The sequence below is a fragment of the Adiantum capillus-veneris genome, chromosome 17, assembly GCF_014529385.1.
Source record: "Adiantum capillus-veneris isolate H3 chromosome 17, ASM1452938v2, whole genome shotgun sequence".
In the NCBI taxonomy this organism is placed as follows: Eukaryota; Viridiplantae; Streptophyta; class Polypodiopsida; order Polypodiales; family Pteridaceae; genus Adiantum; species Adiantum capillus-veneris.
This window is the reverse complement of record NC_140947.1, coordinates 8,275,194-8,288,508: the sequence shown is the minus strand read 5'-3', so window position 1 is coordinate 8,288,508 and position 13,315 is coordinate 8,275,194. Positions and strand designations below refer to the sequence as shown.

General features: G+C 43.8%; 1 protein-coding gene across 1 annotated transcript in view; it reads right to left on the bottom strand.

Moving 5' to 3' along the window:
• Positions 1-13,315, bottom strand: part of LOC147436767 (uncharacterized) — a 116,220-nt gene that overhangs the window by 60,562 nt on the left and 42,343 nt on the right. The window contains exons 3-7 of the mRNA XM_086486192.1: positions 13,206-13,241; positions 11,998-12,116; positions 9,306-9,574; positions 9,107-9,159; positions 8,662-9,024 (exon numbers count right to left, since the gene is read on the bottom strand). Of these exons, the coding sequence (XP_086342318.1) occupies positions 8,662-9,024; positions 9,107-9,159; positions 9,306-9,574; positions 11,998-12,116; positions 13,206-13,241 (840 nt within the window). The remainder of the gene's footprint in view (positions 1-8,661; positions 9,025-9,106; positions 9,160-9,305; positions 9,575-11,997; positions 12,117-13,205; positions 13,242-13,315) is intronic.

The window sequence follows — 13,315 nt, the reverse complement described above, 5'->3', positions numbered from 1 at the left end:
ACAAAAAGGATAGACAGTAGTCACACGCTGGTGACATACCCCCCTCTTGAAATCTCAAACGTCCTTGTTTGCATCTATGTCGTACATGCTTACTGTCAACACTGATGTATTCAACACCTGTCGACACATATACGACACATATATGCTCATTGTCAACCCTGCTGTATTCAACACCTTGTTGACTCATGTATTGCCTGCGTGTGAACCCTGTCCCAATGACATAGTGGTAGCTGCGCACTGTGCCATTGCTTTGAGTCACTAACTTTCCAATGACAAAATGGTAGCTACCAATTTGCCACTGTCTTATAGTACACGTTGGATCCCGTAACACTTTCGAGCATACCCAAACCGACAGTTTAAGAATGCAGTTACACGTGTACTCTTCAATAGAAGCAATCACTTTATCCTTGACCAACTGACAAGAAATACTCACTTCTATAGCACTAACCAAACTTTTGGACATTCCATAAGAGCAATTGCCAAACTGACAATCTGTACAGCTCTAACATTCATGTAACAGGTATTTGATTTGAGCTCACTTTAAATACCATGTACATCATTTGTTTCAGAAGCCATTGTCACACTGACAATCCATTTAGCTTTGAAACTCAAGGGGTCAAGGTAGGTTGCAAATCGAAGGCTTCCAAGTAAAGTGATAACACAGTTGGTGACTCTGCAAGTTCACCTTCTTCCATCCACTTAGCATCCATTGGTGGATAGTTTCTGAACTTTACCAAGTAACGCCTAGCAACCTTGCCTTTCACTTTCCTTTCTTTGTGTGCCAAAATCTGTTCAGGGACCAAGATCTCGTCAAGTTCCTCGACTTCCGGGTGATCTTCAACTGGTATATCTTCTGGCACATCACCCACATAGGGTCTGAGAAGACTCACATGAAACGCATTGTGAATCTTCCAACTGTCAGGCAATTTCAGCCTATATGCAACATCACTGATTATGTCGCATACTTGAAAAGGCCCATAGTAACGCATGCTGAGCTTTGGAAACAATCTTTCCTTGCCCTTCATCTTCTTTAACCTTGCCTTTTCAAAGCGTAAAAGCACCCAATCACCAAGTGAATATACCACTTCACGACGGTGACGATCAGCTGCTTTCTTTTGTTTTGCCTGAGTCCTTTCTAAGGCCACTTTGACCTTCTTGTACATTTCATCCATGTCCTGAACATACTTATCTGCTTCAAATATCTTGTCCTTTGTATGCAGTATGGGAGGAACTTTCTTGCCACCTTCAACTATCTCAAAAGGTGCCTTGCCAGTTGATGAATGCACTGTATTATTGTATGCATACTCCACCAATGGCAAATACTGCTCCCACTTTCCTTTATGCTCTGACACATAACACTTCAGCAGATCTAGGACAGTAGAATTGGCCTCTTCTGACTGCCCATCTGTTTGAGGATGAAATGACGAAGAGAATTTGAGCGTGGTGACCATATTCTCAAACAAGCCTCTCCAGAACAAACTTGTCATGCGTGGATCACGGTCGCTAACAATCGACTGTGGCATGCCATGATACTTGAAAATATTGCTCATAAACAAGCGTGCCATCTGATCTGGCTTTATCTTCTTCCTGACAGGAATAAAACCCTGTTTGCTGAATCTGCAAATAATGGTCCAAATACCATCGTTTCCTGTCTGCGTTCTCGGAAGATCAAAGATAAAATCCATAGCAATACTTTCCCATGGTTTATCTGGAACAGGTAGTGGTTGCAATAACCCTAGTGCCTTTTGCCTGTCAAACTTGACCTTTTGGCATATTAGGCATTCTCGCACAAAGGCATCTACATCTCTTCTCAATGTAGGCCAGTAGAAGAATGTCTCAACCGCTTTAACTGTAGCAACGATACCACGATGCCCTGCATACAGTGGGACATGACTCTCTTCCATCACTTTGCGTCGCAATGGCTTTGTGACACACAATCTGCCATGCATCATCATGAACCGGTCTTTCAGAAGATAGTGTTCATGACATTGTCCATCCATTAGTTGCTCGAAGACCCTTGCAAAATCTTCATCATTTGCATACTGTTCTCTCATATCATCAAGTTCATGATGATAAGGAATCGACACAGCTGAAATTTGTGGCTTCCTTGACAAGGCATCAGCCACAACATTCTTCTTGCCTTCCACATGCACAATCTGAAAATGGAACATGGACAAGATATTTGCCCATCACATATGCTTCTCAGATAACTTTGTTTGTGTCAAGAAGTATTGCAAGGTCTGATGGTCCGTTTGGACAACGAAATCTGCACCTAGCAGGTAGTGTTTCCAACTTAAGAGCGCATGAATCACAGCCAGTAACTCTTTCTCATAGACCTGCATGGTCATCTCTGGCCCTTGCAAAATTCTGCTCTCATAGGCTACTACCCTGCCATCTTGCATTAGCACTGCACCAATGCTACTACCGCAGGCATCACACTGGACCACAAATGACTTCCTAAGATCTGGCAACACAATGACTGGATCTAAAGTCATATTTTCCTTTAAGAGATTAAAAGCTGAAATCTCTTTCTGTGTCCATCTAAAGGTGACTGCCTTCTTTTGAAGATCATGTAAAGGTGAAGCAATCTCAGCGAAATTTCAGATAAACCTTCTGTAATAGGAGCATAGTCCCAAAAAGCTTCGGACATCATGCACCGTCTTCAAATTTGGCCATGACTTGATCGCTTCAACTTTTGCAGGATCCATTCTGACACCATCCTTTGAGACAATGTATCCCAGAAAGTGAATCTCTTCCAGAAAAAACTCACTTTTCTTTGCATTGATGAGCAACCTATGACTGCGTAGCTCTTTGAACACAATGGCCAAGTGATGCCTATGCTCCTCTTCATTCTTTGAGTAGACTATCATGTCATCAAAGAATGTACCAACAAACTGCTGGTGTGGATGGAAAATTCTGTCCATCATCCTATTGAACGTAGCAGGAGCATTTGTGAGACCAAAGGGCATCACTAAAAATTCGTAAAGGCCAAACGTTGTTCTAAAAGCAGTCTTGTGCACATCCTCTGATCTAATGCGGATCTGATGGTACCCACTCTTTAGATCTATCCTGCTAAACATAGCTGCTCCTTCTAATTTGTCCATAATATCATCAATTCTAGGTATAGGGAACCTATTCTTGATGGTATTCTTGTTCAGTGCACGGTAGTCGATGCACATACGCCATGAGCCATCCTTTTTCTGCACCAACAACACTAGAGAACAGAATGGAGATGAACTGGGCTGAATCAGCCCCTTTTCTAACAACTCCTGTACTTGGCCCATTATCTCTTTCTGCTGAGCCGCACTAACCCTGTACGGAGGCTTATTTGGTGGGCTACTGCCTGGCACCAAATCTATCGCATGGTCCTCGGGTCTCTCTGGCGGTAATTGAGACGGTAATGAATCGGAAAAACAGTCACTATACTGTTGTAAAAACATTGACCTTTCTTTATCTAGCATAGATAAATTTGATTCATCACAATCTGACACTTCACGTGCAAAAACCAAGTACGCAGAAAGATGCTTTTTCATTACAGAAGTAATAGCAGAAGCTGATACAGTGGGAATAGACTCCCCTTTAAGCTTTACATCCAGAATGTGAGTCTTTCCCCTGCTCTGTACAGTGATCTTTTTGTTGTAGGCATCCATGATTCCCTGTACACGAAATAACCAAGGAATACCTAACAACACATCACATCCGTCCAGTGGCATGATGTAGAATTCTTCAGCATCTACATAGGACTGGATATGTAGACGCAACTTTCCAATGATGGGTGTCACAGCCTCTGTATGGCCAGGACATGCCAAACCTGCCTCTGCTGTATACCCCATCTCTTCAGGTCTGATTCCCAACTTTGAAGCCAATTCTGGGGAAATAAAGTTGGCTTTGGCACTTGGATCAAAGAAGATAAGAGCAATGTTTGATCCCTGACCTTTCCCCATGCTCTGCAAAGCTCACTTGCATCTGAATTTGGCTTGTCGCCCACCATATCTGGCACTAGACCAACCATGGGCTTCTTTCCTTTCTTGTCCTCCTTGTCTTCAGAATCAGCTGGCCTTTTCTTTGTAGGACAGTTGTAAGCAATGTGGCCAGGCTGCTCACATATAAAGCATTTGTTCTCTGTCCTCAGGACCTTCTTTTGCTCTTCTGACTTGCGAGGAAAACGTCTTTTCCATTTCTTTGCTGGTCCTTTTTCTGATTCAGCCGCAGCTTTATCTTTCCCTGCGTTGGCTGACTCGTGAGTCCCTTTAGGAGCCTCATTGGGAACGTGCTTCTTGGCTGAATTTTTCTTGCCTGATCTTGCCTTGACGCCAGTGTTAAATTCACAATCTTCTCCCTTGAGCAAACCATTGCCAGTGTTTGCTACCTCGATGAGCTGCGTCAAAGTAGTGACTTTTGTCTTCGTACAGTACTTTCTCAATCCTTTAGGTAGGCCACAACAGTATTTTTCAATCTGTTCTGTCAATGGCACAAACCTATAGGAAGTTACTGGAAGTGGAGCTTTCCAAAACTTCCGATTGTAATCATCCAGATTTCTACAAGTGGCAGCATTTAGCTGGTGCCATTCTGTCATGACATCTGCTTCAAAGTCATCAGATAACCATGCTGCTGCAAAAATCTGCTTGAAGTAAATCCATGTGGACGGAGCTTGCCCTTGAAGCAATAAAGTTGTCCACCATTGTCCCGCATTCCCTGTCAAGAAAGTGGCTGCCTTGCGGACCTTTGAAGCCTCTGTAAAGTTTCCCCCTGCATAGGCCTTGTCAAATTGCTGGAGGAATGAGAGAGCCTTCTTCCTGTCATCAAACCCTGTAAAGGTCGTGAATGACACACCTTTGCCACCTTCTTTGTACGGAGTTGGCCTCTCCAGCGACGTTAAATTGTCATATGGAAGTGACTGAAACATGGGAACACTATTAGGGTTCATCTGTGTTCCTTGACCGCTATTAACTTGACCTGGAAATGCCATATTTGGCTGCTGATTTGTAATTCCAGCCATACCAAAATTTGCTTGTGGCATCCCAAATTGGCCCTGAGTGCTTTGAAATCCTGGTAGCATACCCGTGACACCATACATGGGGTTAGGCATCATCGTTTGAGCACCCCCAAACACTGTTCCTGGCGTGTAAAACTGATTTCCAGGTGCATGACCAACCATGCTCTGGAATACCGATCCACCTCCAAAATAACCAGGGTGTACTGAAGGTGGTGGGAAGACCTGTTGCATAGCCTGTAGGTTGCTTCCCTGCCCATTAGAACCAGCTATAGGCTGCTGAAAGATGGCGGGCTGAACTGGTACAGCTTAAAAAACTGGCATCTCAGCCACCTGTTCTTGCACTTTAGGCACAGGTTGTGGAGACTGCATGTTCTCCGTCAAGTGTACAGGTGTTTCCATTGACTGTGCGGTATAAATCACCTGTGCTCGAGCCTTAACAGGCTTTTGAATATGATCCAGTGACCCAACTTGCTGAGACGGAACAGGAGGTTGCAGAAAGGCTAAAAACCTTGGGTTCTGCATTACTTGTGTGAACATAGCCACAACAGTAGCCAACTGGGTCCTGAATATATCGTCATCTGTCTGTGGTGGTCTTGAGGACTCACCCACTTCATGTGTCTGTTGACCCTGTGAAGAGGAAACCTCTTCAGTCACATCATCTGGTCTGTCAGCCATAATTGCAATTCCCTGTGTCTGGTCTATGATCCCCTGTGTCTTCAAGCCCAAAACTGACCAAGGCTCACTTCTATGGGAAAAAGTGATTTAATCCCGTCGACGGAACCATGAAACCGGCCTGTACAATCCAAAAAGGGCGGTAGACTTTACTTTAAACCTTGATTTAGCTTTCACCCATTATTAGTCGTCTATTTTACATGTACTTTCAAGACACAACAAAGGGGAGAGGGATACAGGCTGCTAGATTGCACCTGTATGAGTAGACCGACACCAGATTGGCCCCTAACTTAGGCGCCCCTTTCGGTATTTCTTTATTGTTCAAAAGAGGGAATAAACGCTATGGTTCCCTACAAGCTGCCCCGCACAAACTCGGCTGAATTTCCACTGTTCCGGCCTGATTTCGGCAACATAACTGTACTAGAACACTTCACAGTCAGTATCCCACGCATTGACTGACTTTCCCGACGCATACGGGCACTTTGCAAAACCTGGCGAGAATCTGCAGCACGCTGAATTCTCTGTTTTCATCCCTGAAAATGCGCCAGATCACCTGTACAGCGGTCCCCTTGCGTCCCCGAACCTCCTGGGGGTATTAGGGTCTGTTTAGGGCCAAAACCCTAAACCTGCAAAAATACACAGCAGGCTGTAATTTACTGTTTCGGGCTCCGTTTCGCGTGCCGGTCGCATCCGTAGCAAGTCCTCGAGCTCCCGCACCTGTAGGGCTACTTGCCCTTTGAATCGGACGAGATTTCTAGCGTAAAACCTCTCCGAATTCACCTGTACCTGCGGGGGGATTAGCCGCTAGCTAATCCAGTACCTGTACAAGAGGCTCTTGCCTTGGCAATCGCGCATGAACCCACACAACTGTACATTGGTCAAATGAAGAGCCCACTAGAGGGGCATAACATACTGCCAAAGGGGAGAGAGAGGGCAGTGCGTAGCGTGCAGGGCATCACTCCTGGCACCGCACTGTGCATAAGAGGGAAAGCAAGCACTCCATAGCTCTTAACCTGTGACAAAATCTGAAAATGAGGCTCTCCCCCTCCTAAATTCAGCGCCACTTCTTGTTGCATGAGGCAAGTGCACCAGAATGTGCCACTTGGCACATTTACAAGCATTTTCCCGTTTCGGGATTGCCGCCTAAAAATATCCCAACCGGTTGCCCAGTTGACTTCACGGCAGAGTAAGAAAATGTTCCCCTTGTCATTCCGGAGGTAATGACGTCAACACATTTTCAGGTCCCAAAATAACAGTTCCCTAAATTTTAGGAGATGCTGCCATTGTATCTTTCTAGGTCATCCGACCCTCTTTGTACACTGCGGCCACATCCAGAACTGAAATGTAGCCTCTGTAGCAAAGGATTCCACTTTGGCTAGTCAATGACCCCACTTGGCTAACCATAGTCCTTGTCCATCAGATGATCTCTTGCCCTCAGGCCTGGACTCCCTCTGGACAGTTCCACACTAGCTATGCAATGCAGGGCAGTTAGATTTCCCAAGGGGTGTTTCCAAAAAGTGAAAGTAAATAGATAATAAGAAAGAAATCAACAAAAAGGATAGATAGTAGTCACACGCTGGTGACATCTTCCGCCGCGCTAGGCGTCGCAAGGTAATCCAAGACTGTCAGTCAGTGATGTCCCCCAAAAGCACCTCCCTCTGAAGTTTGACTCTCATCTTGCGGCACTCCTCATCATACCAGTTGTTTTGGGGCATGCTCCCAGAACGTCGTCTCTACTCAGGCTGGGTGTGTGGGTATGGCTCTGCTGCTGCATCATGCAATGTCTGTGTCAATATAGTAGTAAGCTCCTCCAGAGGTCGCCAAGGCTCCTCAGTGTACATGCGTCTGTAGATCCCGTTTATGTAGACAAAGTCCATCTCCCATGTAAAGGTGTAGTGAGTAGGGGCTGCTACTCATGGCATGTGTGCGGTGTATAAAGAAGACTGGTCTGGTGAGCGCCTCAACCACTAGTGGGGGGCAGCTAGCTCTGCTTGGATAATGTCACATGGTACTGAAGCCTTGGCTCTAAGAAGCCGCGAGATCATACGGATCAGAGGCTTCTCCATGTCCCCCCATCCATTAGTGCGACCCGACCTCCCATGATGGTCCAAAGAAGGTCCCCATATCTCAGCTCCATAGAGCAATGCGGAAGCCACCAAAGTGTCAAAGAGCCAGAGCTTCGTCTGAGGCTCCTGAAACTGAACCTGTGAGCACACCCTCTCCAATCTACCCAATGCTGCATAGGCTCTGGTCAATCCAGTCTCTACTGCTCTCCTCAATGAAAATGCTGGTCCACTAAAGACCACCCCAAGGTAAGTGTAAGCATCTGTATACTCCACTGACATTAACTATCTTCCTGCAACCACCTCACAACAGAGGCTCGAAATGATACACCAAGTCAATAAGAGCTTAAGCCCAAGAGAATCCAGCATTGCCAGCACACTTGACATTAGCCAAGTGCTCTCAAACTAAGCCAGGGGAGGTATAAATGCAACAAAATGGATATACAAGAAGAATCGGGACAAACCCAGCACAGCGAGAAGCCAAGGAGAGCCACACATGAAGCATTTGCATAACCACACAGAATTGAGCGAAAACCTTTTGTTGCCAGCTTAACGTTCCCCTTGTCTACCTGCAAGCATCAGGAAGACTGGTCCTCTCCAGTAAAACACTCCTTACCGTCTCTACCACTTAACCAAGGTCTCACCTACCACTGGAGCAAAGTTGCAGAAAACTCTTTTGGGAGTCCAAAAACAAAACTAGTTCACCATAAAGCAGGCAATCCTTGAAGCCATCTAAAATATGGTGATTTCAGCACATAAGGCATCCTTCACTGTCAATATGGAGTTCCCTAATTATTCGACTGGAGGTGCAGAAAGGCATTTTTCGCTGTCAATATAGACTTCCCTACATATTAGACCCGAGGTGCAAAACTACACAAGTCTTTGAGTGCAATTACAATCAGCTGCAGTCACAAGAAACCACGTACCAACCTTAACAAGGATAGAGGGAAAACTGTTTGTTTTCATAGCTGCAGAGCTTCCTTCCACACTGCTTATATAGAGATTTGAAGTACTTTTCTTAAGATCACTTGAAAATGCTTCGCATGAGCTTTGGCCATCCCTGAGTTGCTTACCAATGTCAGCTCCTCCACTCATCGCTGACGAGAGAATTTCCACATCTGTTTCACATAATGCCAGAAGTTTTAAAACAATTCCTTTGCTTGCTTCTTGTATGTTTCTTGGACACCATATATTGACTAGATTCCTCAGAAACAGAGGCTCCCAACTCCTTTCATTCACAGTCTCCCCTTGCACATTGCCAAGGCTGGTTGGTATCTTGAAGGTCTTCGCTTCCTGTGGAAACAATAATCAAATTTTCACAAAAAGACTTGGATAAATATGAAGCATTCAAAGAGACCATCTCTAAATTATTTACCTGCAACTGATTGCTGCAATCCTTAGTTTCTTTGTCAAATGAGGATGTGCAGCCTGCCAAGACCATATCTTGCTGTTATCATGCAAGTTTGCCTTGCCACTGGTTAGACCAGGGCCAGAAGTTTCCAACTACTATGAAATTGTTGTGAAGGTTATACAGATGCTCCAGTCATGAAAAGAATTTTTTTTAAAAAAATCACCATTATGAAGAACTCTTGTCTTGAGCTCCATGACTGACGTTGAGTCTTCTCTGCGAAGAGTTTGGCACTGTATTTGCACATCCTGGGGAGACGAGTTCTTGGACATGGATCCGTCTTGTAGAGGCACGGTTGGAGTCCACGGAGGATACCAAAGGTCTTGATCGGTTGATTTTTGGCTCTCAGAGACATCTACATTATTAACAGCTAAGATTCTGGGTGCACTTTCTTTCCCTGTCTTTTCCCTTGTTTCCACATTAAATTTTCCCTGCCTGGCAACCACCATCAGTCAGAAATTATACCTGTTAATATGCAGTAATTCCACCCTTATATCACAACACAAGGGGCTTTCAACAGAAAAATTCACATCCCAAGGCCTTGTTGGAGAAATTGATCAAATTTGAAGAACTAAAGTTCTTTCTTTGAGAAGGCATAGCTCATTATATTTGCTAGAGGTAATCCATCCATGTTCAGGCATTGCCTTATGGCCTTGTACATCTTCTTGGCAAAGTAAATAATCCTCTGGGTTGCTTCCAAACTAAAAACAAAAACAGGCGTTATAACAATTAAAATGTAGGAATTTGATGGGGGAGATCTGGATTGCTCCGTACAGCAATCGTTGTGACTTAAGCAATTGGCATGGACCACCCTTCCAGGGAGAGAGAGTCAGTGACTGGTCAGACGTACGTAGTGATCAGTTGCGTGTCTGGTCCAGATGCAGAAACACTAACCCTAAAACCCGTCACAACAACCATCAGCATTTTTGCCTCTTGAATCTGAGCTTTCCCAGACCTGCATTCTGCTCCCATGGTGACCCCCTCTACAGCAGAGACTCTTTGGGTTTGTACGGCAGTACCAAATTAGCCCTTGATCTATAATGTCCTCATCAAAGCAAAACCTACTTCTCGTAAACAATCTGATCCTCATCTTTCGGCAGATTCAGCATTACTGGGTATGTATGGCTCTCTGTCAGGGACTCTATGCAAGGCACCACTCAAGGTGCCCCTTCTTTTCTGAGAGGAGACTCTCCTCTAGATGTTGATCTTGCTAGGGCAACATCTACAAAGCCTTACTACATGGCTGCTATGACAATTTTTCTTTGACTACTCCAATTTATGGAACCAATGCATTGAGTTATTCTTTAATCAATCCTTCTCTGGGTGGTGTTAACCCTACTTCTAACTTTTGCTCCTATGCCGGCTTCATTTAATCCATTCTCTCAATGATTGACCGAGCAATTGAACTGGGAAAATCCAGGCGCCCGCGACTGCGAAGAACTACACAGCATCGACGAAGGCTACGACAGAAAATTCGGAGCACGCTGGCCAGGCATACACGACGCCCGGTCAGACTACTAACCATGGAGGAAATTGATGAGATTCGCCAACGACCGATGCTAGATCTCTTGTGATTCAGCTATCCCAACAAGCCGCCCATTATTCTGCTTAGTTTTTTACCTGACTCACATCGACCTACTTAGGACCCCATAGTATATATCTTTGTTTTGTACTGTTGTTAGGTTATTTTGTTACTCTGACTTTGTATCAGATCCACCACTTTGTAACTTTCGGGTCTCATAGGTCATTTTGGCCTTTTGAAGACGTTAATATAACATTTCATTTCATTTCATTTTCAATCTCCCAACTCTGTAATACTCAAACTAACACCTCATAATGATCGTGATTGGTCTATTTTTATGTGGTTTCACTTGTGCAATGCAAGATTGTGGCCAATCCACAGTCTATCTCCCTGTAATTCAAAGACTTCATGAACTCTCGCGCCATTACACATTCTCCTGTTCCCCCTCGGTTTCTATCTATCACTACCACAGCTCGTCAACTTTGGGCTCCAGCTTTGAGAGCTTGGTGATAAGATAGATCCATAAAAAGCATAGATATCATAAAGAATTAAAGAAGCTAACCACTTCGAAAAGCTCCAACATCATTGAGAAAATTGGAGAGTTCTGATGCCTGGGAATGAAGGAGTGAGGTTCCCAAGTGACCAGTCCAAGAGCTCCTTCGTAAGCTTCCTTCCACTTTACTCTCGAGGGTTCCTCTCTCTCTTATAAACAATTTATCTCTCTTGAATGACAAATGCCTCAACAAGAGAAAGAACAAGTAAAACAATGCTCTCGTGTGCAAAATTAAGGGAACACAAACAAGGAAAAAGTAAATTCTTGAAAGAACCGAAAATCAACAAAGCTTCCATACCTACCAAAGATTCTCGTTAATGCACAATGTGGAGAGAATGGTCATTTTGAAGAGAAGTTTTATGAAATGTGATCTCTTCAAGAAGATGATTGCGAAGAATAAAGCCCAATCCAAGGAACCTAAGAAAAAGATGCAAAGAAAAATCCAAAGAAGAGGGAACAACAAAGGTTGCTTATATGCTTGTGCCTCTCTTTCTTCTCCCTCTCCCTCTCCTAACAAGACTCTTCATTCCTTCAGCCTACTCAGGAGATTACGCTTTAGGAGACATGTTACCAGCTGGTCCTATTGGCTCACTTCTTTATTTTCAATTTTTTCATTTGTTCCTTAGTCTTTTGTATTGGACATTTGGGTAATACAACGATGATATAATTTTCTGGTCTCACAGGTCAACCTAATCTCTACAATACGCACAATCTTGAATGCTGCTGGGTAAGATTTTTCTCTCTGCTCCGAAAGACATAGCTGCATGTAAAGACATAACATACCTTTTTGCCCGCTTTACTTCTTCAAATTGTTTTCGCAGTTCTTCATTTTCAGTAGTAATTCTCTTGAGCTGTTCCGACTTTTCCGTACAAGCCCTTTTTGCTTCCAATATCTCTTGATCCTACATAAAGGTATGCACGCATTATTTAGAGCAAAGACAAAAAAAAAACTTAATCATGCCAACATACATATTGAATGAAGCTTGACCAATTTTTCACTCAACAATTGTACCACAGTTTCAAACTGGGAAAAAGAGATCTACATAGGCTAGGGTGATGAAATAAGGGACCATTATGCATCCATAACCAATGTCCCCATGATGATGAGCCAGTATAGTCATACATCAATGATGTACCATGTGATTGCTTTCCACCTAAGATGCTGATGTATATGGTGAGCTTTCACCCCATGATGTCACCCTCTATGAGTGCCTATATAAGAGGCTTGTAATCTTTCTTTTCTAATGCATAATCAAGAGTTCAATTAGAGTTTACTTTGTGTCTCTATCTCTCTTTGATTATACACACACACACCATAAATGCTACCCTTGCTAATTCACCCTAAGCCCTACAGCTTGTCTAAGGCAGAGTTTCTGTCAAGCCTCGTGCATGGAGCTTAGCCTCCTCTACTCCAAAGAAAGATACAGAAATCCCCACCCCTGCTCTGCTTTTCCAGGGCCATGTCGTCCTCTTCTGTACAACCGGAAGCATTGCACATCCCCTGATCAGCTCAGTCTTTGAGCAAATTCTTTTCACTACATGGAGAGGGTTTCTTCCGTGCCCTTTCATGGAGTTATATGCCACTAAAAGACAGTCAAAATCGTACTCTGTGTTTCCAAGCCTAAAGGCTGCACTTAACGTGTCTTCTTGAACTCTTTTGACCTTTCATACATGACTTGGGGACAGACACCGTAGTCTACCATGCAATAGTCATGTAAATAATACATATCAATGCAAAACCTACGACAACTAACTCGCTTGTCCTTTTTGATTCAATAAGAACCAATGTCATGAACTTGGGTTGCAAAGCGCTCTGAAATCTTTTACAAATGATACTAGTAACCTTCCTCCCATTGAAGCAGGTCAATGATGTCCTGTTCATATCCATGTTAATCCAAAACATAAAATCGTCACAATTAATTTTAACTGTCTTGAAATAATAGAGAAAATACAACTATGCTGTACATTTATTACACTTTAGCATGACAAACCTTGAAAAGAACCTCTGCCTGTAAACGTCGTAACTCCTGCAGCCAACAGATACCAATGAGAAACCACACCGATCCATCAGTATGCTCTTTTGTCAAGATTTTACAAAACT